General features: G+C 44.0%; 1 protein-coding gene across 1 annotated transcript in view; it reads left to right on the forward strand.

Moving 5' to 3' along the window:
• ppm1h (protein phosphatase, Mg2+/Mn2+ dependent, 1H) overlaps positions 1-27798 on the forward strand; it is a 237750-nt gene that overhangs the window by 172090 nt on the left and 37862 nt on the right. The window contains exon 7 of the mRNA XM_072268238.1: positions 12908-12971. Within this exon, the coding sequence (XP_072124339.1) occupies positions 12908-12971 (64 nt within the window). The remainder of the gene's footprint in view (positions 1-12907; positions 12972-27798) is intronic.

Below are 27798 nucleotides of genomic sequence, written 5' to 3' on the forward strand. Positions count from 1 at the left end.
CTGTAATGATCAATAAACCAGTTGTTTGGAATCAAGTGACCTTGTCTGGTGTCTCAAAGGTTGAGTGTGCCTGCACCCAAGCCACTCCCTCTCTGCCACTTATCCCACAGCCCATCCACGGTTCCACCCTTGCCATTCCCAACATTCTTTGCTCCCACCGGATTTACAAAGTCATTCTCCGCTCCACATACACAAATACAGTATTGTTTGAGTTTTAGGCACCTGGCCATATATATGTCCCTAAGACTTTTGCACAGTATTGTATCCAATCTTACAGCCAAAGTCATGTCAGAGTCATAGAGAAGTACACAGGCCCTTTGGCCCATCTAGTTCATACCAAAACCATTTGAACTGCCTACTCCCATCAAACTGCACCAACCGGCCCATAGCTTTCCATACCCCTACCATCCATGTACCTATACAAACTTCTCTTAAACATTGAAATTGAGTTCGCATGCACCACTTGTGCTGGCAAATCATTCCACACTCTCTCGACGCTCTGAGCGAAAAAGTTTCCCTTGCTGTTCCCCTTAAATCTTTCACCTTTCACCCTTAACCCATGACCTCTGGTTGCAGTCCCATCCAACCTCAGTGGAAAAAGCCTGCTTGCATTTAACCTATCCATACCCCTTGTGATTTTGTATAGCTCTATCAGATCTCCTTCAGTCTTCTATGTTCTAAAGAATACAGTCCTAACCTCTTCAATCTTTCCTTGTAACTCAAATCCTCCAGACCCTGCAATATCCTTGTAAATTTTCTCTGACTCTTTCAACATTATTTACATCTTTCCTATAGGCAGGTGACCAAAACTTCACTCTATGCTCCAAATTAGGCTCACCAACTTCTTATACAACTTCAACATGACATCCAATCTCCTATACTCAGTACATTGATTTATGAAGGCTAATGTACCAAAAGCTTTCTTTACCACCCTATCTACCTGTGACGCCGCTTTCAATGAATTATGGACCTGTATTCCAAGATCCCTTTGTTCTGCCACACTCCTCTGTGCCCTACTGTTCACTGCGTAAGACCTACGCAAAGTGCAAAACCTCATACTTGCCTCCATTAAATGCCTTCTGCCATTTTTCTAGCTGATGCAAGCCATGATAGCCTTCCTCACTGTCCTTGCATCTTCAATCTTGCTGATCCAGTTAACCACATTATCACATTAATATAGATGACAAACAACCAAGGACCCAGTGGTACACCACTCGTCACATACCTCCGGTCAGAGTGACAATCCTCTACTGCCACTCTCTGGCTTCTCCCACAATGCCAAAGTCTGATCCAATCTACTACATCATCTTAAATGCCAAGCGACTGAACCTTCTTGACCAAACTCCCATGTGAGACCTTGTCAAATGGCCTAAATAAAGTCCATGTAGTTAACATCCTTGCCTTCATCAAATTTCCAGATAACCTCCTTGAAAAACTCTACAAGACTGGGTAAACATGACCTATCACACACAAAGCCATGCTGTCTATCCTTAATCAATTCATGTCTATCCAAATAGTTTTATATCCAGTCCCTTAGAATACCTTCCAATAACTTTCCCACAACTGATGTCAGACTCGCCACCTATAATTTCCTGCTGTGTTTAGAGCCTTTTTTAAACAGTGGAACAACATTGGCTATCCTCCAATCCACTGGTACCTCACCTGTCACTAAGGACATTTTAAATATCTCTTCCAGGGCTCCAGCATTTTCTGCACCTGCCTCCCGTAGGGTCTGTGGGAACACCTTGTCAGGCCCTGGGGAGTTATCCACCCTGATTTGCCTTAGGATAGCAAACACCTCCTCCTCTGTAATCTGTACAGAGTCTATGAAGTTGATGCCACTTTACCTCACTTCTATAGACTCTGTGTCTGTCTCCTGAGTAAATACAGATGCAAAAAAATTACTTAAGATCTCCCCCATGTGTTTTGGCTCCACACATGAATTCCCATTCTGGTCTCCTGGAGGACCAATTCTGTCCCTTTCAATCCTTTTGCTCTTAACATATCTGTAGAATCCTTTAGGATTGTCCTTCGCCTTGTCTGCTCGAGCAACTTCATGCATTCTTTTAGCCTTCTTGAGTGTTCACTTACATTTCTTGTATTCCATAAACACCTCATTTGTTCCTACTTGCCTATAGCTGCCATGCCTCTCCATTTTCACTTCACAGGGCCTCAATATCTTCTGAAAAACAAGGTTTCCTACTGTTATCTTCGCCTGTTATTCTGACAAGCACATGCAAGCATTGTACCTCAAAATTTCGCTTTTGAAAGCCTCCCACGTTCCAAGTACACCTTTGCCGGATAAGAGCCTGTCCCAATCCACACTTGTCAGATCATTTCTAATACCATCAAAATTGGCCTTTCTCCAATTTAGAATCTCAACCCGTGGACAAGACTTATTTCTTTGCATACTTACTTTGAAACTAATGTCATTGTGGTTACAAGATGCAAAGTGTTCCTCTACAGAAAATTCTGTCTCCTGCCCTGTCTCATTCCATAATAGCAGATCCAGTATCACACGCTCTCTCATTGAGACTTCAATGCGCTGATGAAGGAAACTTCCCTGAACACTTATAACAAACTCTAGCCCATCTTGTCTTTTTACGGTATGGGATTCCAGTCAATATGTGGGAAGTTAAAATCATTTGCTATAACAACCTGATGTTTCTTGCAACAGTTTGCAATCTCTCTGCAAATTTGTTCCTGTTAATCCCTAGGTCTGTTGAATGGTGTGCACTAGAGCCCCATTAACATGGTGATATCTTTCTTATTTCTCAGTTCCAGCCATAATGCCTCACCAGACAAGTTCTGCAGTCTGTCCTGATGGAGCACTGCCATGACACCTGCCCTGGCTAGTAACACCACCCCTCCTCCTTTAATCCCTCCCATTCTATCACGTCGAAAACAAAGGAACCCTGGAATATTGAACTGCCAGTCCTGCCTCTCCTGCAACTGAGTCTCTCTAGCGGTTACAATATCATAATTCCAGGTGTTGATCCATGCCCTGAGCTCATCTGCCTTTCCTACAATACCTCTTGCAGTGAAATATACCCAGCTCAGGACACTAGTTGTACCATGTTCAACCTTTTGATTCCTGATTTTGCCTGAAATCTTAATAACATCTGCCTCCACAACCTCTCCACTAACTGTTCTGGCATTCTGGTTCCCATCCATCGCAATTTTAGTTTAAACCCCACTGTGCAGCATTAACAAACCTTCCAGTTCAGGTGCAAACCATCTCTCCTGTATAGATCCCACCTTCCCTGAAAGAAAGCCCAATGATCCAAAAATCTTATGCCCTCTCTCCTACAGCAACTCTTTAGCCATGAGTTAAAATCTTCCTACTTCTGACTTTACTGGCAAGTGATATGGGTAGCGATCTTGAGATCACAACCCTGGAGGGTCCTGCCTTGTAACTTAGCACCTAACTCCCTAAACTCCCTATGTAGAACCTCGTCACTCATCCCATCCATGTCGTCGGTTCCTACATGGACTGTTCACCCTCCCTCTCAAGAATGCTGAGGACTCGATCTGAGGTGTCGGGACCCTGGCACTCGGGTGGCAACATACCACTTGGGAATCTTGTTCTGGCCCACAGAACTTCCTTTCTGTTCTCCTGACTAATGAATCCCCTATCACCACAGTACACCTCTTCTCTCTCCCACCACCCCCCCCCCCCGCCCGCCCCGAGTCACAGAACCGGACCCGGAGCCAGAGACTCGACCTCTGTGACTTTACCCTGCGAGGTTACCCCCTCAGCAATATCCAAAGTGATGTACGTTGTTGAGGGGGATGGCCACAGGGTACTCTGCACTGGCTCCTTAACCCCTTTCCCCTTCCAGACTGTCACCTCGTTTCCTGTGTCCTGCACCTTGGGTGTAACTACCTCTCTATATGTCGACCTATCACCTCTTCAGCCTCCCAAATAATCTGGAGTTCATCCAGCTCCAGCTCCCTAATGTAGTTTGTTAGAAGCCGCAGCTGGCTGCACTTCTTGCAGGTGTAGCTGACACGGACACAGACACTGGAGGTCTCACTGCCTTCCCACATCTTGCAAGAGGAACATTCAAATACTGGTATCTCCACTGTCCTAACTGAGCAAATGTAAAGAGGAGAGGGGAAAAAAAACTACCGAGATTTTTCCTTTTTTGCTTTCTCTGACTGAAGCCAAGAAAATTACTCCAAGCCATGCTCTAATTTAGACAAGAAATCCAGCCCCATCTTTGTCTCTTTGAGTCGGTTTGTCAATAGATGTCACATACAGAGTAGAAGATTCCACATTCTGTTCTTTATATATACAGTTAGCGATAGGGTTTTGGGCTTATTGAAGTTCAATGTACCAGCAAACTACTTACGGTAGATCAATTTTTTCACCACTCTGCACGCTGCTTTTATGTGCACTATGCAAAAGAACTTTATCTAAAATCTGACCTCTGCACACAACAGGATGCAAAGTGAATATGTATTCCGTTTATAAAGTTTCAGTCCAGGTTCTCTCGTTATGGCCTATTTGCACAGAGAAAACACCAGACTTGTGCAATCACTGGAATGTGAGCATACGTCTTGACATCAGTTCTACAAAATCCATCGCCACCTCCAAGAGCTGTGAACTTTATAGGCCACTCCTGCCAAAGCAGGCCTTAACAAGAGATGAAATCTGGCTCAGCATTAGCTGTGAGGCACCCTGCTTCCCTGTTCCACTGGCAATGAGGCCAGAGACATCAACGTATTCTCCCTTAGCGTTCACTTGTATTCCTCATCATGCTATCTCTGGTGGTCCAGTTGACCTCAGAGCAGTCTCCTTACCCCACGGCCAATCACCACCATTGGGTCTCTCGTCCAACCCTGTAATATCAAATTCTTGGCCAAATCCTCCTGACACCACCCCCACACTTTGCACATGGTTCTTGTATGGTATGTCTGACAGTACTGTCCAGCAGTCAAGTCCTCTTACCACCCCCAGCTATGACTCCATCAGATCTCCTCACACTCTCTGATTGTCACTTTACCTCAGCCCACACCAGACCAGTAAGCACCCTTGACTGGCTGTACAATTTTCATTTTATTGTGAGTGGCGTCTAGCTGGGAGGATGTGATTAAAGGTGTGACATAACAGCCCAGAAAAGTCCATAAGTATTATACACAATAATTATTATGATTTATATAATAATAATAATTTATAAATGGCATTTGTAATATTAAATGCTATATCAATATTACATATATTATATAATTTATTATACAATATTATTATATAATATGTAATAGTTTTCTGGTTAATTGGCATATCAGTTAATTGGCCAGTACATTTCAGCCTAATTAAAAGGCTGTCCCAATTAGATGAGATTTTATGGAAATAATTACAAAGATATTAAAAAGAGACAAGCAACCATCTTACTGAGGAACAAGTTATGTATTTAAATGAAATACAGAAAAATTAAAACACTAACAATACAATAACATTGTATTAGTTCCTAATAGTTATCGATGGAGGAATTAATCCAGTATACGCTGCTGTGTTAATTTTATTGACTGAATGAACAAAATCAGTGCAGACACCTAGTGCAGATAATGAACTGCCTTCATACAATGCTTGTGATGATTGCATCTTTCAGCTGGAAAAATGGGCTGGAAAAAATGGCAGATGGAATTTATTGCAGACACGTGTGAGGTGTTGCATTTTGGTACAACCCACTAGGGTAGGTCTTACACAGTGAGGAGTGCTGTAGGACAAAGGGATCTGGGAATAGAAGTACATAATTTGTTGAAAGTGGCGTCACAGAGAGGGAGAATCATAAAGAAACCTTTTGGCACATTGGCCTTCAAAAATCAATGTATTGAGTACAGATGGGATGTAACGTTGAAGTTGTATAAGACGTTGATGACACCTAATTTGGAGTATTGTGTGTAGTTTTGGTCACCTGCCTACAGGAAAGATGTAAACAAGGTTGAAAGAGTGCAGAGAAAATTTACAAAGATGTTGCCGGGTCTGCAGGACCTGAGTTATAAGGAATGATGGAATAGTTTAGGACTTTATTCTTTAGAACGTAGATGAATGAGGGGAGATTTGATAGAGGTATACAAAATTATGAGTGGTATAGATAGGGTAAATGCAGCCAAGCTTTTTCCACTGAGGTTGAGTTGGATTACAACCAGAGGTCATGGCTTAGTGGTGTAAAGTGAAAAGTTTAAGGGGAACAGGAGGGGAAACCTCTTCACTTAGAGGGTCAAGAGTATGTGGAATGAGCTGCCAGCACAAGTGATCCATGTGGGCTAAATATCTATGTTTATAGAATGTTTGTATAGGTACATGGATAGTAGGGGGTATGGGGGGGGGGGGTTATGGGGAACTTCTTTATGACTCTAAATCTTCATTTTCATTGTAACATTCAAGTGAGTTGCCGATACCTCCAAATTCAGTAGTTCAGTAGTTCCATTTAATATCAGAGAGGTGTATACAATATACATCCTGAAATTCTTTTTCTTCACAGACATCCATAAAAACAGAAGAGTGCCCCAAAGCCCCTCCTTCTCCCCCCCACACACAAGCAGCAGCAAAGCAACAACCCTCCCCCACCCCACCACCACCTTCAAAAAAAAAAGCATCAGCACCCTCCACCCACCAAGCAAGCAATAGTAAAGACCATGATCTGTGGTACAACAAAAACTAATCATTCACTGGACAATTTGACATACCACAGGCTCTCTCTCTATCCCTAATAAAGGGAAAAAGAGGTGTTCCCTTTCACAGCAAGAAGAGAGACATAACTGGCTGACTGACAGTGTTAGAAGTCTGTCATGCCGTTTTTTTTCCCCCAAGTTCTGTGATTCACGAATCGGCAATAGTCTCTCACCCACCAATGAGAGAGAGAAAGAGAATACACAGCTCACCAAATACACAGTCTCCGACAGCTGATCCGCTGTTCCTCATTTTCCGTTCTCTCCCGTGACGCTTCAGTTGCCAGTACCAGCATAGAATTAGCCTGTCCACAGGGCCGCAAAACCTGAAGCCCGAAAGCATGCTCGTCTTTTAGGCTGTGTCCTTGGGGTATTGAAAAGCGGCCAGCTGTGAGCCCATGGGAGCAGTTCCCACCACCGCAAAGAACCAAAGTCTGAGTGTAGCTCCAGCACAGGGTCTTCCACAGAATCCCATCCACCTTAAAAGGGAAAAGGAGTTCCTAACTTGTAGAAGTAGTGAAATGGTTTCATTTTCACTTGAAGATGTTTGGGGCATCTTCAAGCATCAATGCTTCAAACAGCAGTGAGCAAAACAGTTTTAATTGTCTTACTGCTTATTCCTCACCAAGTATCACAACAAAAATCACTGCTTTTTGCACACAAGCACGTGCAACTGATGCTATTTAAAAACTGTTTGCTGTAAGCACGGTGTAATGTCTAACAGCTATGCAAGTGCACACGATGACTTTAGGTAGAAAACTGTTCAGCAACAGTCTCCTGCCCCAGTATAGTATCCCAAATAAATGAAGGGACAATTTTCCAATTAGTTTTTGTTCTTTTAAGAGGTATTCCAAACAAATGGCTGACCCAATTAGTTGATAGCCAAGCAAATGGAATTCAATGTATTTAGAAAGCATTGTTATTTATTACAAGATAAATATTTATAACATATTCTATAATATACAAATATTATATATACATAAATCTGTATATTATATCTAATAATGTTAATTTTGTTCCTGTTGCAAAGTAATCACACAATTAAGGAATTTTCACAGCTTTGTTTGGCACTGTATTTATCAACATGCAGCAGAGAACAAGTTTGTAAATCTGGCAGGAGCGAAGGGTGTTGGGAATGGCAGGTAGAGTGCCACAGGAGGGACATAGAGCAGGTGGCAGAAATTGGCGCAGGTGCAGACACACCCAGCGCTGAGACATCAGGCAAGGTCATTTGATTCCAAACAGTTGATCATTACAGAATGTCTCCCCAGTGCTTCCCGCTCCCTCACCTCTCCCTTCCCCTTTTCCCAACCATGATTCCCCTCTTCCTCCCCCCTTCCCATTCTCAGTCCGCAATAGAGGCCCATATCAGACTCAGGTTTATCATCACTCACATACGTCATGAAATTTGTTTTTATTTATGGCAGCAGTACAGTGCTTGTTAAAGCCTGCTTGCTGTCCTGTGACAAATATTTAGGCGGGGCACTATACTCACTGTGTAGCGTAAGTGCCTTTGTGTGCTGGACGAGGGAATCACTGGTAAATGATTGCTGAAACTAGAGCTAATTTTGGATTGCTGATAGTAACAGTGAATTGTAGACTACTGAACATATTTGACCAAATGAAGCAAGAGGAACCTGACCTGGGTTGTACGGCTTGTAAGACAATGATGAATCAGTGTGTTGCTACTGTGGCTGAATCAATATTGTGTGTGTGAATGTAAACACACATGAACGGGGCAGGGTTGCAGCAAAAAGCATGGAAGTCAATTTGATCATTTAGTAAAACATTCTCTGCCTTCCGTTTTCCATGTACCTACACTTTTGCCTGTATAATATTTCTCCTTATTTTTTGAACCAAGTGACGATTTTCTATAGCTAAATAAAGGGTCAGGGCTTAGAGTGACAAGGGCCAAATGCAGGAAAATGGGACTTATTGGAGGGTTAGTATGGCTGGTGTGGAATGGTTGGGCCAAAGGGCCTGTATTCATAAGGCCACAAGACAAGGGAGCGGAATTAGGCCATTTGGTCCAAAGAGTCTTCTCTGCCATGATCCTTTTTTTTTCCCTCTTCAGCCCCACTTCCTGGCCTTCTCCTGTAACCTTTGATGCCTTGTCCAGTCAAGAACCTCTCAAACCTCTGCCTTAAATACAACCAATGACCTGGCCTCCACAGCAGGTTGTGGTAATAAATTCCACAAATTCACCACCCTCTGGCTAAAGAAATTTCTAGGCATCACTTTTTTAAATGAACACTCCTCTATGCTGAGGCTGTGCCTGCTTGCCCTAGACACCCCCACCACAACAAACATCTTTCCACATCTACCTTCTCTAGGTCTTTCAACAGTTGAAGGGTTGCAATAAGGTTCCCCCCTTCGTCCTTCTAAACTCCAGTGGATACAGACCCAATGCTATCAAATGTTCCTCGTATGATAACCCTTTCATTCCCAGAATCATCCTTGTGAATCTCCTGTGAACCCACTCCAATGCCAGCACATCTTTTCTGAGATGAGGAGCCCAAAACTGTTCACAATATTCAAGATGAGGCCTCACCAGTGCCTTATAAAGCCTCAGCATCACATCCCTGCTCTTGTACTCTAGACCTCTTGAAATGAATGCCAACATTGCATTTGCCTTCCTCACCACTGACTCTACCTGCAAGTTAACCCTTAGGTTGTTCTTCACAAGGACTTTCAAGTACTTTTGCATCTTAGATTTTTGTATTTTCTCCCCATTTAGAAAATAATCCGCACATTTATTTCTACTACCAAAGTGCATGACCATGCATTTCCCAACATTGTATTTCATTTGGCATATTCTTACCCATTCTCTTAATCTGTCTAAGTCTTTTTGCATCCTACCTGTTTCCTCAACACTACCTTCCCCTCCTCCAATCTTTGTACCATCGGCAAACTTGGAGCAAAGCCATCTGTTCCATCATCTAAATCATTGATATACAGCATAAAAAGAAGTCGTCCCAACACCGACCCCTGCGGAACACTAGTGGTCACTGGCAGCCAACCAGAAAAGGATACTTTTATTTCCACTTACTGCCTCCTACCAATCATCCAATACTCTAACCGTGCCAGTAGCTTTCCTGTAATACCATGGGCTCTTAACTTGGTAAGCAGCCTCATGTGTTGCACCTTGTCAAAGGCCTTCTGAAAGTCCAAATAACAGCATCCACTGCATCCCCTTTATCTACGCTATGTGTGATCTTCTCAAAGAATTCCAACAGGTTTGTCAGGCAAGTTTTTCCCTTATGGAAAGCATGCTGACTTTGTCCTATCTTGTCCTGTGTCACCAAGTACTCCATAATCTCATCCTTAACGTTTGACTCCCAACATCTTCCCACCCACTGAGCTCAGGCTAACTGGTCTAAAATTTCCTTTCTGCTGCCTTCCTCCTTTTTTAAAGAGTAGAGTGACACTTACAATTTTCCAGTCCTCTTGCACTATGCCAGAGTCCAATGATTTTTGAAAGATCATTACTAATGCCTCCACAATCTCTTCCGCTATCTCTTTCAGAACCCCAGGGTGCAGTTCACCTGGCCCGGGTGACTAATGTACCCTTATGTCTTTCAGCTTTTTGAGCACCTTCTCTCTTGTAATAGTAACTGCAGTTGCTCTTCCTTCACATCCTTCATCATCTGGCACACTACTAGTGTCTTCCACAGTAAAGACTGATGCAAAATACTTTTTTAGTTTATCTGCCATCATCTTGTCCCCCTATTATTATTTCTCCGGCCTCAGTTTCAAGTGGTGCTATATCCACTCTTATCTCTCTTATTTTTTATTTACATACTTGAAAAAAGCTTTTTACTATCCACTTTGATATTGTTGCTAGCTTGGTTTCATATTTCATCTTGTCCCTCCTTAATGACTCCTTCTGTTGCTCTCTCTAGGTTTTTAAAAGCTTCCCAATCCTCTGTCTTCCCACTATTTTTTTCTTTGTTGTATGCCCTCTCTTTTGCTTTTACATTAGCTTTGACTTCCTTTTGTCAGCCACAGTTGTACTATTTTGCAATTTGAGTATTTCTTTATTTTTGGAATACATCTATCCTGCACCTTCCTCATTTTTTCACAGAAACCCACACAGTTGCTGCTCTGCTGTCATCCCTGCCAGCATCTCCTTCCAATTTACTTCGGCCATCTCTTTTCTCATTCCACTGTAAATTCCTTCACTGAAATACTGCTACGTCAGACTTTACTTTCTCCTATCAAATTTCAAGTTGAACTCAATCATATTGTGATCGCTGCCTCCTCTGGGTTCTTTTACCTTAAGCTCCCTGATGACCAAGCTACTCTAAAAAGCCATCTCGTCGGCATTCAATAATCTCACTCCCTTGAGATCCATTACCAACCTGACTTTCTCAATCAACGTGCATGTTGAAATCTCCCTGGGTATCATAACATTGCCCTATTGACACACCTTTTCTGTTTCCCATTGTAATCTGTAGTCCACATCCCAGCCACTGTTGGGAGGCCTATATATAACTGCCACCAGGGTCCTTTTACCCTTGTAGTTTCTTAATTCAACCCACAAAGATTCAATATCTTCCGCTCCTTTGTCACATCTTTCTACTGATTTGATGCCTTGGTGTATTGCTCTATGACTGTTTAAGTTAACTGTATTTTCAAATTGACTGGTAATGCTGGAAGGTAATGAGATCTGTCTTTCTTTTGCTAGAAGGGTCAGGTTGGGGAGACAGGTCTTCTACCTAGTCATGTCCTTATCAATAATGCATGTAAAGCCCCCTGGTTTCTTTAGCTGCATATATATAGGGAAGGCACTCTCTGGTCCTGCCAAACGCATGAGATTGAGACAGCTCTACCACCCCAAACCCCGGTTTGTGTGGATGCTGTGTAATTTGCTTCCCTGTTACAACTCAGTGCCACAAAATAACAGAAAGTACACTGTATTAAAGGAATTATATTTTTGAATCTTAACTAAAGGGTGAGTGAAGAAAAACTAAAAGAAATGGGCCCATTTTAATTAAACAGTCAAGTTGGTGCTCATCTAGAACTTCTCTATCACTCACACGCTGGGCCCTCGGTCTGCATAAATGCCCACACCACCTTCCGAACGTCGCTTGCAATCCATCCTATGACCGGTTCTCCCCAGCGTCTTCTTTCTTCATCTCCCGCCGAACCAAAAAAAGACCAATCTTCGTGTTCCTCACCAGAAAAAGCTCCCTGCGGTTCCACCATCCTAATTAGATGGCGCACATTACTCATCATCCCTTATCTTCAACAATAACCCAAACAGGCTGACAGCAGAACAGACTGCTCTTACGGAACTGCTAAATGAAATACATACAGCATAACAATAAAAGGGCATTACACATGGGTGTCCTCTGACACGGAAAGGAAAAGATTTAGAGCCTCTGGTTTTGAAGCGTTTAAAAGCTTCTGCCGCACTCCACAAGTTTCAATCATAAGAAAATAAAAAAATTCTGAAATTTTTGAGTTGAAGACCCACAAAGCAAACTTGCAGCTCTGTAGAACTCTGGTTAGACCACACTTGGAATATTATGTTCAGATCTGGTCGCCTCATTATAGGAAGGTTGTGGAAGTTTTAGAGGGTGCAGAGGAAATTTACCAGGATGCTGGCTGGACTAGAAGACATGTCTGATGAAGAAAGGTTGAGTGAGCTAGGGCTTTTCTCTTTGGAGAGAAGAAGAATGAGAGGTGACTTGATAGAAGTGTACAAGAGGATAATGGGCATAGATTGAATGGATAGCTAGCGGCTTTTTTCCCAGGGCAGAAATGGCTAATTTGAGGGAGCATAATTTTAAGGTAATTGGAGTAAAATATAGGGGGGGGATTGTCATCAGTGAGTTCTTAGTGCAAAGATAGTGGTGGGTGCATGGATTACCCTGACAGGGGTGGTGATAAAGACAGATACATTAGGGACACGTAAGAGACTCATAGATAGGCGCAAGGATGATAGAAAAATGGTCAACTATGTCAGAGGAGAGGGTTAGATTGATCTTAGAGTAGATTAAAAAATTGGCACAACATTGTAGGGAAAAGGGCCTGTACTATTCCATGTTCTAACATTGCTTCATATACCCATTAAAGTGAGCCTTGTGGAAAAATGGGATAGGTACTAATCAAGCACCACTTCCCACTCCTAAGGGACTTTAAGATGGAGGCTACGATCTAGACCTTGCCAGCTGGGGCAGTGAATTTGCTCTGCTAATGAAAACTCTTTTCTTTTTCACTACAGGGCATATAAGACCATCGAAGAAGATGATCTAAAGTTTCCCTTGGTATACGGGGAGGGAAAAAAGGTAGGGAATAATGTTTCAAATGAATATGAGTGTCTGTATTGCTAGAGGCCATTCAGGGAAGAGGTTAGATGCTGATTGCTGCAATGAAATACGAACTTGTCCTGCTCCTCCAGCCATTTCATCCCAAGGAGGTCCTCCATTGGTGGAGGTTGACCATGGATGTTGTGTCCCAGCTGTCTAGATACTCAGGCCAGGGCAGTACGATATGGAGAGCAAGCTGTTGCCCATGTGGCAGGCTCTCCCTTTCCACACAGCTGATGAATTCAAAGGAATGGCTGAGCCTGATACAGTTTGGCACCAACAGCATCGCAGAGTTGCCAGTCAGCTTTGAACTTGACATAAGTCTGCCTCGGACTTCAGCTCCGAGTTTTTCCTCAGGGTTTACCCCCAAGAGTGGGTGTAGCCACAAAGCAGAAGAGGGTTGAGATCAGAGCTTTCTTTCTCCTAGATGAGCTGCCAACCACAGCTGATGAGCCCCATCTGCCCGAAGCGACTGGTTTTAAGGCGTCAGTAACGTACTTTTGCCCCTTCTCCTGTCAGTAGAAACAGTTCTGCCAGGCTTAGTCGCTAAGCCACACGTGAAGGCTAGAAGCTGGACTTGGCTGTTTGAGTCGCATGCCATTGGGAGCATCTAATAGGTAGCGGGAGCTTATTCCCACTACCACCCTCAACTATGACAACCTTTAAGGAACCTTGCATCCCAACCCCCAGCTGAAAGCACACAGCTCCTTTTTACTATTATTCTTGCAAGGTTATTTACCAACATATAGAATGTAATTATTTCCAAAAGTCACATGCTAATAATTTAAGCAGGGCCCATCAATGGCCTAACCACGCTGTCATTCAAAACTGCACTCTGTGAATGAAACTTGCCACTTGTCTCAGCCCAATACTTTAATACATATTCCGTGGCTGAGTAAACAAGGGCATTTTGATCTGAATGGTTATCTCTACAATAATTTCCATTCTTTTTCTGCCTGAATCTTAGTCCTTTCCATTAAACTATAAGGTGTAGGAGCAGAATTAGGCCATTTGGCCCATCGAGTTTATTCCGCCATTCTATCATGGCTGATTTATTTTCTTTCTCAACCCCATTCTCCTACCATATCCCTGTAACCTTTGACACCCTTGCTAATCAGCAACCTGTCAATCTCAGTCATAAGTGTACCCAGTGACTCTGCTTCCACAGCTGTCTGAGGCAATGATTCCAAAGATTTGCCACCTTCTGGCTAAAAAAATTCCTCCTCATCTCTGTTCTAAATGGACGTCCTTCTATACTGAGGCTGTTCCCTCTGCTCCTAGACTCCCCCACTTATAGGAAACATCCTCTCCTCGTCAATTCAGTCGAGACCTTTCAATATTCGATAAGTTTCAATGAGATCCTCTCTCATTCTACTAAGCTCCAGCGAGTACAGGCCCAGAGTCATCAAACGCTCCACATGCATTAACTCTTTAATTCCCAGGATCACGCTCATGATCCTCCTCTGGAGCCTTGCCCTTTCTGGTAAACCAATTATGCTCTGCTTTGCTCTTCTTTGCTGTTCTTCTGTTGTTTTGTTCAGAGGGTGCAGACTTGTGGAAATTGCTCCAAAGAATGAGAAGGAATAGTTTTTATGGTCTGGAAATTATCACTAAAATAGGTGCACTTATAAAATATGCTTAATATGGTAGACCACCAAAAACTCTTCATAGGATTGTCACCAAAAAGTACTTGCTATCAGGCTGAGCCATATAGGAGTAAATGACAGAATGTTTGTTGAGGTACAGGTCTTAAAGAGTATCTTAAAAGATAAAATACAACGTTCAAATAGGACAAATAAGATGGTACTGAATGGATAAATCTCCCAAAAAGCTGGCACAGCGACCGTTGGCCAAATGTGTCCATAAATCAGTAAGTCATTCAATGATTTTATGAAATTGCCCATGTTCTTTCTTACGGTTTCCTTTATCTGGTCCTGTTGGCTTTATCCTCAGTTTTATTTTTGGAACTGTTGCTTTTGTCTAAGTTCTTGTAGTTTTCAATTTTGTTCCTTCATGTCCTTTTACTTTATGCTTTGTGGTTCCTTTCTCCGAGAATGTGAGAATAGATGGGGCTAGATGACGTAAACCCCATGACCAAGTGCTCTTGAAACACTCAGCTTCTGAGTTACACACCAATGTTCTGTTCTTGGAACCAAGCATAAAGTCCAAGGTGATTCTGCCAGTTTGAAGCCTTGCTAAGTTACTGGAGGCACAATATTAGTAATCCCATGATTGGCTGCTTTCTTCCCATCCAAAGAGACTCCTATTATTAATTATAAACACAAGAGATTCTGCAGATGCTGGAAATCAAGATCAGCACACAAAATGTTGGAGGAACTCAGCATCTATGGAGGGAAATAAACAGGCCAAGATCATCATGGCTGATAGTTTGAGGCAAGAAGTCTGGTTCCCTTCCTCCTTCCCTTTCTCCCATGGACCTGTGTCCTCTTCTATTGGATTCTTTCACCTATCACCTCCCAGCTTCTTACTTCATTCTCCCTCCCCCTCACCCAGACTCACTTATCATCTGCCTGCTTGTACTACTTCCACTCTGCCCACCTTATTCTGGCTTCCTCCCCCCACTACCCCGTCTTTCCAGTCCCGGTGAAAGGCCTCAGCCTGAATTCCCCCCCCATAGATGGTGCCTGACTGGAGTTCCTCCAGCAGTGTGGTGGTGTTGCTCTGGGCATCTAACCATTTCCTTCACAAGGTTAATTATTGTAGCAGGGAGAGAGTGAGGGTAGAGCAAATACTGTCACAGGGAGCACATCCCCCTCGACTCATCACTGCCTGCATTATTTGTTTATTTAGTGATACCACGCAGAGTAGGCCCTTCTGACCTTCGAGCTGTGCTGTCCCAGCGACCCTCAACACACCCACTTAACCCTAACCTTGTGGGACAATTTACAATGACCTACCCGGTACAGCATTGGACTGTGAGAGGGAACCAGAGCACCTGGGGAAAGCTCACACATCCCACGGAGAGGACGGACGGAGACTCCTTACAGAACCGTGCTGGAATTGAAGTCCGAACGCCGAAACTCCCTGAGCTCTAATCGCATCGCGCTCACCGCCAGGCTACCATGGCACCCAATTTAGTCTAAAAAAAATTTAGCTAGAAGTGCTTTGGACCATTGTAAAATGGGCACATAAGTTGCTATATAAATGTAACCCAGCTTGTCCCGTTTCCAATACAACCACAATAATTGTATTTCATGAAGAATTCATTTTACACAAAATGCTGTGGAGCTTTTCAGATAAATTGACTATATAAATGCAAATTTGTTCTTTCTCTACCAGTCCCTCTGGCCCCTCTAGTCAATCTCATTCCTTCTTTAGGCTTTTATTTTTCCATCCATTTTTAACAATCTAATCTTTTGCTTTGACATCAGTAAGATTCATACAACTTCTCCCTCACCATCTCAGTCTGTTCTACAGTATAAATATATAAATCTTTCTCATCTGGTTTTTAAGGGAAAGAAAAAAATTTGCATATATACGGTTTTTATCATAATCTCAGGAAGACCCCAAAATATTGTAACAAGTAATGATATGCTTTTAGTATTGTAGTCACTTTAGCAATTTAGGAATAAAACACACAATTTACGCATGTAAGTTTGCACAAACGCCAATATGGAAAAGACAAGATATTAAGAGTAAAATTTATTCTCTTGTCATATGCTCTAACTGTCCAGTGAAATAAAATATGCACACTGCAATCTACTTTGACTTATTTTAAAGGAAATGAGTATTAAGAGCAGGGTTCAAAGCCGTTTTGTCACTTTTATAGAGATAAAGAGAGATTAGCTTTATTTGCCACGTGTATACGTGTGTCAGCGACCAACACAGTCCGAGGATGTGCTGGGGGCAGCTGCAAGTGTCGAGGCTCTTCCGGTGCCCACGTAACATGCCCTCAACTCACCTCACTAACCCTAACCTGTACATCTTATGTAGGGGAGAACTGGAACACCCGAGGAAACCCACATGGTCATGGAGAGAACGTACAACCTCCTGACAGACAGCGGCAGGAATTGAATCCCAGAAGCTGGCATTTTAAAGCATTACACTTACAACTACTCTATCATGAGACAGTAAAATCACACAATTCAGATTTTTTTCTAACCCAGTCTTTTCTGTGATGTTTTGTAGGGCTAGATCACCAAAAGATAATTAATCTGGGGCCAATGCATTTTTTGTTGGAACTTGCTATGCACAATTTCCAGAAATTATATTATAAAATTATAAATTATGACCAGAAGGTCCTGCTACCAAGTTGCATCTCTAAGTAAATACACTATAAAAGTACCATTTTAAAATACTTTGGGATATCCAGCCACATGTATATTTTTCTCTTCTTTCTTCTTCATTAGATTTTCTTTACTAACTGTATTTTCCTTTGTTGGTGTCCCAAAGACTCGGTTTCCTGCCTAACATGTCACGTTTGCCTGTTCTGAATGATCTGTGCCAAATGAACTAGCTGACAGTCAAGCTAAGTAAAACATTACAAGTTCTCCATGGACAGAAATGCCTTCGCCCCTCAATTAACATAACGAGATTGTGTTAATGAAGCACAGGAAAAATACAATGCTTGTGCACTGGGAAAGAAAATCACTGTTTCTCAGAAAAGCCAGTTCTGTCATAGAAACTGTCCAGCTCCAAGTCCAATCAGTGTATCACGAGATAAAAAATGAATGAGAAATTGACGTTTTACATGGTTATTGAAATTCACCTCGTGTGTCAATTTCACTGGTGGATAGCTATTGGAACTCATAAATATTCAGAGTTCGCTGATTGAACATTTGCAAGAAGTGAAATGCTCAGTGCATCCAGTTCAGGACAAATGTAGCCTGCCACGTAAAACTGTAATATCACTATTGAGACATATTATCTAACCCCGGACCACTCCAGAATGTTCAGAATAAAATCTATAGTCCAACTAGAATCACAGTTTCAAGGTGTTGATTCTTTTTTGAATGAGAACTCAACAGAGATCTAGTCAGCTCACTCGTGTCTGTAAAAGACCCATACTGGAAGCCGAGTTCAAAGTAAATTTGTTAAAGTATGCCTATGTCACCATATACTACCATGAGATTCATTTTCTTGTAGGCGTTCACAAGACAATTGAGTCTCACATTAAGATTTATTTATCACATGTACATTGAAGCATACAGTGAAATGAGGCATTTGTGTTCACAACCTGAGGAGCACAAGGAGGGAGAGAGAAACCTGGGAATTATAGACCAGTTAGCCTGACATCGGTGGTGGGGAAAATGCTAGAGTCAGTTATCAAAGATGGAAAGCGGTGAAATCATCGGACAAAGTCAGCATGGATTTGTGAAAGGAAAATCATGCCTGACAAATCTCATAGAACTTTTTTGAGGATGTAACTAGTAGAGTGGATAAGGAAGAACCAGTGGATCTGGTATATTTGGATTTTCAAAAGGCTTTTGACAAGGTCCCACACAGGAGATTAGTGTGTAAACTTAAAGCACACGGTATTGGGGGTATGGTATTGATGTGGATAGAGAATTGGCTGGCAGACAGGAAGCAAAGAGTGGGAATAAACGGGACCTTTTCAGAATGGCAGGCAGTGACTTGTGGGGTACCGCAAGGCTCAGTGCTGGGACCCCAGTTGTTTACAATATATATTAATGACCTAGACAAGGGAATTAAATGCAGCATCTCCAAGTTTGCGGATGACATGAAACTGGGTGGCAGTGTTAGCTGTGAGGAGGATGCTAAGAGGATGCAGAGTGACTTGGATAGTTTAGGTGAGTGGGCAGATTCATGGCAGATGCAATTTAATGTGGATAAATGTGAGGTTATCCACTTTGGTGGCAACAACTGGAAAACAGATTATTATCTGAATGGTGGCCGATTAAGAAAAGGGGAGGTGCAACGAGACCTGGGTGTCATTGTACACCAGTCATTGAAAGTGGGCATGCAGGTACAGCAAGTGGTGAAAAAGGCGAATGGTATGCTGGCATTCATAGCAAGAGGATTCGAGTACAGGAGCAGGGAGGTACTACTGCAGTTGTACAAGGCCTTGGTGAGACCACACCTGGAGTATTGTGTGCAGTTTTGGTCCCCTAATCTGAGGAAAGACATTCTTGCCATAGAGGGAGTACAAAGAAGGTTCACCAGATTAATTCATGAGATGGCAGGACTTTCATATGATGAAAGACTGGATCAACTAGGCTTATACTCCCTGGAATTTAGAAGATTGAGGGGGGGGATCTTATTGAAACGTATAAAATTCTAAAGGGATTGTACAGGCTAGATGCAGGAAGATTGTTCCTGCTGTTGGGGAAGTCCAGAACGAGGGGTCACAGTTTGAGGATAAAGGGGAAGCCTTTTAGGACCGAGATGAGGAAAAACTTCTTCACACAGAGAGTGGTGAATCTGTGGAATTCTCTGCCACAGGAAACAGTTGAGGCCAGTTCATTGGCTATATTTAAAAGGGAGTTAGGTATGGCCCTTGTGGCTAAAGGGATCAGAGGGTATGGAGAGAAGGCAGGTATAGGGTTCTGAGTTGGATGATCAGCCATGATCATACTGAATGGCGGTGCAGGCTCGAATGGCTGAATGGCCTACTCCTGCACCTATTTTCTATGTTTCTATGTTTATGCACTGGGGACAGCCCACGAGTGTAGCCACACATTCCAGAAAGAGCACCGTATGTAGCATAGTAGCTAGTGTAATGCTGTACAATGCCAGCGATTGAGGTTCAATTCCCACCACTGCCTATAAGGAGGTTGTACATTCTCTCTGGTGACCACATGAGCTTCCCCGGGTGCTCCAGTTTCCTCCCACAGTCCAAAGACGTACCGGTTAGGGTTAGTGAGTTGGGGGCATGCTATGTTAGTGCCAGAATTGTGATGTCACTTGCTGGCTGCCCAAAGCACAATCTTTGGACTGTGTTGGTTGTTGACACAAACAACACATGTCACTGTATTTTTCAATGTACAGTAAATGTTTTTTTTTAAAAAAAACTCTTCTTAAACATAGAATGCCCACTACGTTCAGAATCTCAGTGTTGCTTATGGTCGAGTTGGACTGCACCCAATCAGGGAGCAGAAGCACGAGAAGTGGCGATTTCACTTGGGTCCGCGGCTGAAGATTAAAAAAAGGCAGCACTTTGTGGCAGTTTTTGGAGTGGACTGCGCCCAATCAGTGAGCAGGAGCACGAGAAGTGGTGATTTCACTTGGGTTCATGGCTGAAGATTTTTTTTTAAAAAGCAGCATTTTGGGGCAGTTTTTGGATTTGGATTAGGATTACATCCAGTAAGTGAACAGGATTAATTGGGGAGGGCAAGTAAAATAAAGCAGGAGCAAGTGGAACAGCTATTGTGTGAGTGGGCCAGCGTAGGATTGGCTTTGGCTCATCAGGCTTGGGCAAGATAAGTATCTGGTAGATTTCTTCTTTATTCATCATTCCTCATCTGTTAAGGCACAGTTAGTGCAGTGAGAATGGCCCCAGGGGCAGTGTTTTGTTCTGTGTGTGAGATGTGGGGATTGTGGGAGACCTCCAGCCTCCCGGACAACCTCGTCTGCACCCGATGACCGAGATGCAGCTCCTCCGAGAATGTGTTGAGGAACTGGAGCTGCAACTCAATGACCTTCGGCTCGTATGGGAGACTGGGGAAATGATGGGAGCTACAGGGAGGTGGTCACCCCTAGATTGGAGGAGTCAGGTAACTGGGTGACTGTCAGGAGGAGGAAGGAAAATGGGCAGCCTGTGCAGAGTATCCCCTGTGGCCATTCTGCTCAATAGTAAGTACAGTACACCATTTTAGATACTGTTGAGGGGGACAGCCTACCAGAGGTAGCCACAGCACCTGGGTCTCTGACACTGACACTGCGACTGGTGCTGTGCTTCAGAAGAGAAGAGTTGCAGAAGACTGTAGTATTGATAAGCCATTCCATAGAGGAAGAGGGGCAAGATTCTGTGGACACAATTGAGACAGCCAGGTGCTATGTTGCCTCCCAGGTGCCAGGGTCAGGAATGTCTCAGGCTGGGTCCGCAGTATTCTAAAGGGGGAGGGTGAGCAGCTAGAAGTCTTGGTACATATTAGCACCATATGGGTAAGAACGCTGAGGTCCTGAAGACAGATTTTGGGGAGCTTGGTAGAAAGCTGAAAAGCAGGACTTCCAGGGATTGCTGTCTATGCTACGTGCCAATAAGGGTAAGAATAGGACGATTTGACAGATGAATGCATGGTTAAGGAACTGGGTAGGGATTCATATTTCTGGATCATTGGGATCTCTTCTGGGGAAGATACGACCTACACAAAAGGGACGGATTACATCTGAACCCAAGGGGTCCAATGCCCTTCTGGGCAGGTTTGCTAGAGCTGTTCGGGATGGCAGGGGGATGGGAACTAGAGTGATGGGGCTGAGGATGGGCAGTTGGTTTACAAACAGAGGGAGTGTGTAGTGAGACTTCTAGCAAGGAGAGGCTGATGATGGGGCAAAATTAAAGTCAATGGGATGAGTTACAATATACAAGGGGAGCAAAATCAAAGGGTGATTAATACAGGAGTGAAGGTGTTATGTTTGAATGCACGCAGTATACAGAATAAGGTAGATCAATTTGGACAACACACATCAAAGTTGCTGGTGAATGCAGCAGGCCAGGCAGCATCTGTAGGAAGAGGAGCAGTCGACGTTTCAGGCCGAGACCCTTCGTCAGGACTAACTGAAGGAAGAGTGAGTAAGGGATTTGAAAGTGGGAGGGGGAGGGGGAGATCCAAAATGATAGGAGAAGACAGGAGGGGGAGGGATGGAGCCAAGAGCTGGACAGGTGATTGGCAAAAGGGGATACGAGAGGATCATGGGACAGGAGGTCCGGGAAGAAAGACAAGCGGGGCGGGGGGGACCCAGAGGATGGGCAAGAGGTATATTCAGAGGGACAGAGGGAGAAAAAGGAGAGTGAGAGAAAGAATGTGTGCATAAAAATAAGTAACATGGGGTACGAAGGGGAGGTGGGGCACTAACGGAAGTTAGAGAAGTCGATGTTCATGCCATCAGGTTGGAGGCTACCCAGAGGGAATATAAGCTGTTGTTCCTCCAACCTGAGTGTGGCTTCATCTTTACAGCAGAGGAGGCCGTGGATAGACATGTCAGAGTGGGAATGGGATGTGGAATTAAAATGTGTGGCCACTGGGAGATCCTGCTTTCTCTGGCGGACAGAGCATAGATGTTCAGCAAAGCGGTCTCCCAGTCTGCGTCGGGTCTCGCCAATGTATAAAAGGCCACATCGGGAGCACCGGACGCAGTATATCACCCCAGTCGACTCACAGGTGAAGTGTTGCCTCACCTGGAAGGACTGTTTGGGGCCCTGAATGGTGGTAAGGGAGGAAGTGTAAGGGCATGTGTAGCACTTGTTCCGCTTACACGGATAAGTGCCAGGAGGGAGATCAGTGGGGAGGGATGGGGGGGACGAATGGACAAGGGAGTTGCGTAGGGAGCGATCCCTGCGGAATGCGGGGGGGAGGGGGAAGATGTGCTTAGTGGTGGGATCCCGTTGGAGGTGGCGGAAGTTACGGAGAATAATACGTTGGACCCAGAGGCTGGTGGGGTGGTAGGTGAGGACCAGGGGAACCCTATTCCTAGTGGGGTGGGTGGGAGGATGGAGTGAGAGCAGATGTATGTGAAATGGGGGAGATGCGTTTAAGAGCAGAGTTGATAGTGGAGGAAGGGGAGCCCCTTTCTTTAAAAAAGGAAGACATCTCCCTCGTCCTAGAATGAAAAGCCTCATCCTGAGAGCAGATGCGGCGGAGATGGAGGAATTGCGAGAAGGGGATGGCGTTTTTGCAAGAGACAGGATGAGAAGAGGAATAGTCCAGATAGCTGTGAGAGTCAGTAGGCTTATAGTAGACATCAGTGGATAAGCTGTCTCCAGAGACAGAGACAGAAAGATCTAGAAAGGGGAGGGAGGTGTCGGAAATGGACCAGGTAAACTTAAGGGCAAGGTGAAAGTTGGAGGCAAAGTTAATAAAGTCAACGAGTTCTGCATGCGTGCAGGAAGCAGCGCCAATGCAGTCGTCGATGTAGCGAAGGAAAAGTGGGGGACAGATAACAGAATAGGCGCGGAACATAGATTGTTCCACAAACCCAACAAAAAGGCAGGCATAGCTAGGACCCATACGGGTGCCCATAGCTACACCTTTAGTTTGGAGGAAGTGGGAGGAGCCAAAGGAGAAATTATTAAGAGTAAGGACTAATTCCGCTAGACGGAGCAGAGTGGTGGTAGAGGGGAACTGATTAGGTCTGGGATCCAAAAAGAAGCGTAGAGCTTTGAGACCTTCCTGATGGGGGATGGAAGTATATAAGGACTGGACATCCATGGTGAAAATAAAGTGGTGGGGGCCAGGAAACTTAAAATCATCGAAAAGTTTAAGAGCGTGAGAAGTGTCACGAACATAGGTCGGAAGGGATTGAACAAGGGGGGATAAAACCGTGTCGAGGTATGCAGAAATGAGTTCGGTGGGGCAGGAGCAAGCTGAGACAATAGGTCGGCCAGGACAGGCAGGTTTGTGGATCTTGGGTAGGAGGTAGAAACGGGAAGTGCGGGGTGTGGGAACTATGAGGTTGGTAGCAGTGGATGGGAGATCCCCTGAGCGGATAAAGTCGGTGATGGTGTGGGAGACAATGGCCTGGTGCTCCTTAGTGGGGTCACGATCGAGGGGTAAATAAGAGGAGGTATCCGCCAGTTGTCGCTGTGCCTCGGCAAGGTAGAGGTCAGTACGCCAGACTACAACAGCACCCCCCTTATCGGCGGGTTTAATAATAAGGTTAGGATTAGTGCGGAGGGAGTGGAGAGCAGAGCGTTCTGAAGGAGTGAGGTTGGAATGGGGACAAGGTGCGGTGAAGTCGAGACGGTTGATGTCCCGTCGGCAATTAGCGATAAAGAGATCCAGAGCAGGCAGAAGACCAGAGCGGGGTGTCCATGAAGAAGAGGAGGGTTGAAGACGGGAGAAGGGGTCATCGGTGGGGGTGGAAGAGTCCTTGCCGAAGAAGTAGGCTCGGAGACGGAGACGGCGGAAGAAAAGTTCCGCATCGTGGCGAACACGGAACTCGCTGAGGTGTGGGCGAAGGGGGACAAACGTGAGGCCCTTACTGAGAACAGAGCGTTCTGCCTCCGACAGGTGAAGGTCGGAGGGGATGGTAAAGACCCGGCACGGATGAGAGCTGGGATCAGAGGGGGAAGGGGGGAGGCTGGGGGTGTCAGTGGAGAGGGGAGGGTTGGGGTGAGAGGAAGATGGAGCCTCTGAGTACCCAGGAGCTGACAATGGGATCTGAAGGAGACGGGGTTGCAGAGTATTGGTGGGGGAAGGGGAGATGGGAGTCACAACAGCAGCACATAAAGACCCGGCCTGGAGTTCAAGGCTGGCGTGGCAGTTGGTGGTTGCGCAATCGCTGTGAAGGTGTCCATGGGCGTTGCTGGAGTCCGGGTTTTGAATATGCCCTGAGGTGTTGGAGCCGGCGAGATCAATGGCAGGGGCATTGATCAATTTGGAACACAGTTACAGATTGGCATGTATGACATTCTGGGCATTACTGAATCGTGGCTGAAAGAAGATCATAGCTGGGAGCTTAATGTACAAGAATACACATTGTATCAAAAGGACAGGCAGGTAGGCAGAGCAGGTGGCATGGCTCTGTTGGTAAAAAATGAAATCAAATCATTAGAAAGAGTAACATAGGGTTGGAAGGTGTTGAATCATTGTGGGTAAAGCTAAGGAACTGCAAGGGCAAAAAGACCCCGATGGAAGTTATATAGAGACCCCCAAGCAGTAGTAAGGATGTGGTATACAAATTACAATGGGAGATAGAAAACGCATGCCAAAAGGGCAATGTTACAATAGTCGTGGGGGACTTCAATATGTAGGTAGATTGGGAAAATCAGGTTGCTGCTGAATTTGGATCAATAGAGAGTGAATTTGTAGAATGGCTACAGGATAGTTTTTTAGAACAGCTTGTGGTTGAGCCGACTAGGGGATCAGTTATTCTGGATTGGGTGTTGTATAATGAACTGGATTTGATTAGGGAGCTAAGGGTAATGGAACCCTTAGGGGTAAGTGATCTTAATATGATAGCGTTCACCCTGCAATTTGAGAAGAGTCTTAAGTCACATGTATCAGTATTACAGTGGAGTAAAGGGAATTACAGAGGCCTGAGAGAGAGTTGGCTAGAATTAATTGGAAAAGAACACCGGCAGGGATGACAGCAGAGCAGCAGTGGCTGGCATTGCTGGGAGCAATTCAGAAGGTGTAGGATAGATACATCCCAGAGAAGTAGTTGTAGTAGTTTTCTAAAGGCAGGGTGACGCAACTATGGCTGACAAGAGAAGTCAAAGCCAACATAAAAGCCAAAGAGAGGACATGTGACAGAGCAGAAATTAGTGGGAAGTTAGAGGATTGCTAAGCTTTTAAAAACCAGCAAAAGACAACTAACAAAGTCAAAACGAAGGAAAAGATGGAATACAAAGGTAAGCTAGCCAATAATATTAAAGAGGGTACCAAATCTTCTTTAGATATATAAAGTGTAAAGAAGAGGCGAGAGTAGATATTGGACTGCTGGAAAGTGATGCTGGAGATGTAGTAATGCGAGACAAGGAAATGACAGATGAAATTATTAAGTATTATGCACCAGTCTTCACAGAGGAAGACAGCAGCAGTATGCTGAAAGTTGGAGAGTGTCAGGGCACAGAATTGAGTTAAGATACCATTCCTAAGGAGAAGGTGCTTGGGAAACTGAAAGATCTTGATGGTAGATAGGTCACCTGGACCAGATGGCCTACACCCCAGGGTTTTAAAAGAGGAGGCTGAAGAGATTGTGGAGGCATTAGTAATGATCTTTGAAGAAGCAACGGATTATGGCATTGTCCCAGAGCACTGGGTAATTGCAAATGTCACTCTTCAAGAAGAGAGAAAGGCAGAAGAAAGGAAATTATAGCCTAGTTAGTCTGATCTCACTGGTTGGGAAGATGTTGGAGTCAATTGTTAATGATGTGCTTTCGGGGTACTCGGAGGCACATGATAAAATAGGCCTTGGTCAACATGGTTTCCTTATGGGAAAATCTTGCTTGACAAATCTGTTGGAATTCCTTGAAGAAAAGGAATTTCAGGATGTATAATGTATACATTTCTCTCATTAAATGTACCTATTGAAAGCTACTGAAATAACAAGCAGGATAGCCAAAGGAGAATGGGTGGATGTTTTGTACATGGATTTTCAGAAGGTCTCTGACAAGGTGCCACACTTGGGGCTGCTTAGCAAGCTAAGAGCCCATGGTGTTGCAGGAAAGATACTATCATGCATAGAGCAATGGCTGATTAGCAGGAGGCAAAGGGTGGGAATAAAGGAAGCCTCTTCTGGCTGGCTGCTGGTGACTAGTGGTGTTCCACAGGGTTCGGAGATGGTCCTGCTTCTTTGTAATTTGTACATCAATGATTTGGATGATGGAATTAATGGCTTTGTGGCAAAGTTTGTGAATGATATAAAGATTGGTGAAGGAGCAGGTAGTGTTGAGGAAGCAGAGAGGCTACAGAAGGACTTAAACAGATCAGGAGAATGGGCAAAGAATTGGCAGATAGAATATGATGTTAGGAAGTGTATGGACATACACTTTGGTAGAAAATATAAAAGGGTAGTCTATTTTCTAAATGGAGAGAAAATTCAAAAATCTGAGGTGCGAAGAGATTTGGGAGTCCTTGTGCAGGATTCCCTAAAGGTTAATTTGTATGTTGAGTCGGTGGTGAGGAAGGCAAATGCAGCATTAGCATTCATTTCGAGAGGACTAGAATATAAAAGCAAGGATGAAATGTTGAGGCTTTGTAAGGCACTGGTAAGTAATGTGAGCAGTTTTGGGCCCCTTATCTGTCATTGGAGAGGGTTCAAAGGAAATTCGCGAAAATGATTCCGGGATTGAAAAGCTTATCATAGGAAGCATGTTTGATGACTCTGGGCCTCTACTCACTAGCATTCAGAGGAATGGGGGGGATCTCATTGAAACCTATCAAGTGTTGGAAAGCCTTGATAGAGTGGATGTGGAGAGGTTGTTTCCTTTGGTGGGAGAGCCTAAGACCAGAGGACACAGCCTCAGAGTAAAGGGACGTCCATTTAGAACAGAGATGAGGAATTTCTTTAACCAGAGAGTGGTGAATCTATGGAATTCATTGCCACAGGTAGCTGTGGAAGCCAAGTATTTATATTTAAGGCAGAGGTTGATAGATTCTTGGTTAGTCAGGGTGTGAAGGGATAAGGGGAGAAGGTAGGAGATTGGGGCTGAGAGGGAAATGGATCGGCCATGATGAAATGGTGGAATAGACTCGATGGGCTGAATGGCCCAATTTTGCTCTAATATCTTCTCTCATGATCGTATGGACATATAAATTTACTTTGAACTGAGAAAGCACAAGCAACAACAATAACATAACTGCAAATCAAACAAAAGTAAAGCAGGACAGATCTTCTTTATGCTGCATCCAATATTTATTCTTTGAATCGCATGACAAACAACACATTATTTGGTCATTGCTAATGAGAGATTTCTTTATGCATCTCAGCTGTGGGGTTAAATGAAGACTGTGTTTCAAAAGCAGGCCAATGTTATTAAAGTGCTGGGAGAGTTCCAGAGCTTGATCTATACAAGTGCAAGTTCCTTCCTACCAGTCTTGAAACTATCTTTTTTATTTCACTGCCAAAATGTCTTACCATTAAATGGCAGGTGCTTTTTCAAGAAACTCCTCCGTAAATGTTGATTTACAAATGAAGCCAGTAGTGTAGAAGTTTCTGCATT

This window comes from Mobula birostris, chromosome 9, assembly GCF_030028105.1.
Source record: "Mobula birostris isolate sMobBir1 chromosome 9, sMobBir1.hap1, whole genome shotgun sequence".
Classification (NCBI taxonomy): domain Eukaryota; kingdom Metazoa; phylum Chordata; class Chondrichthyes; order Myliobatiformes; family Myliobatidae; genus Mobula; species Mobula birostris.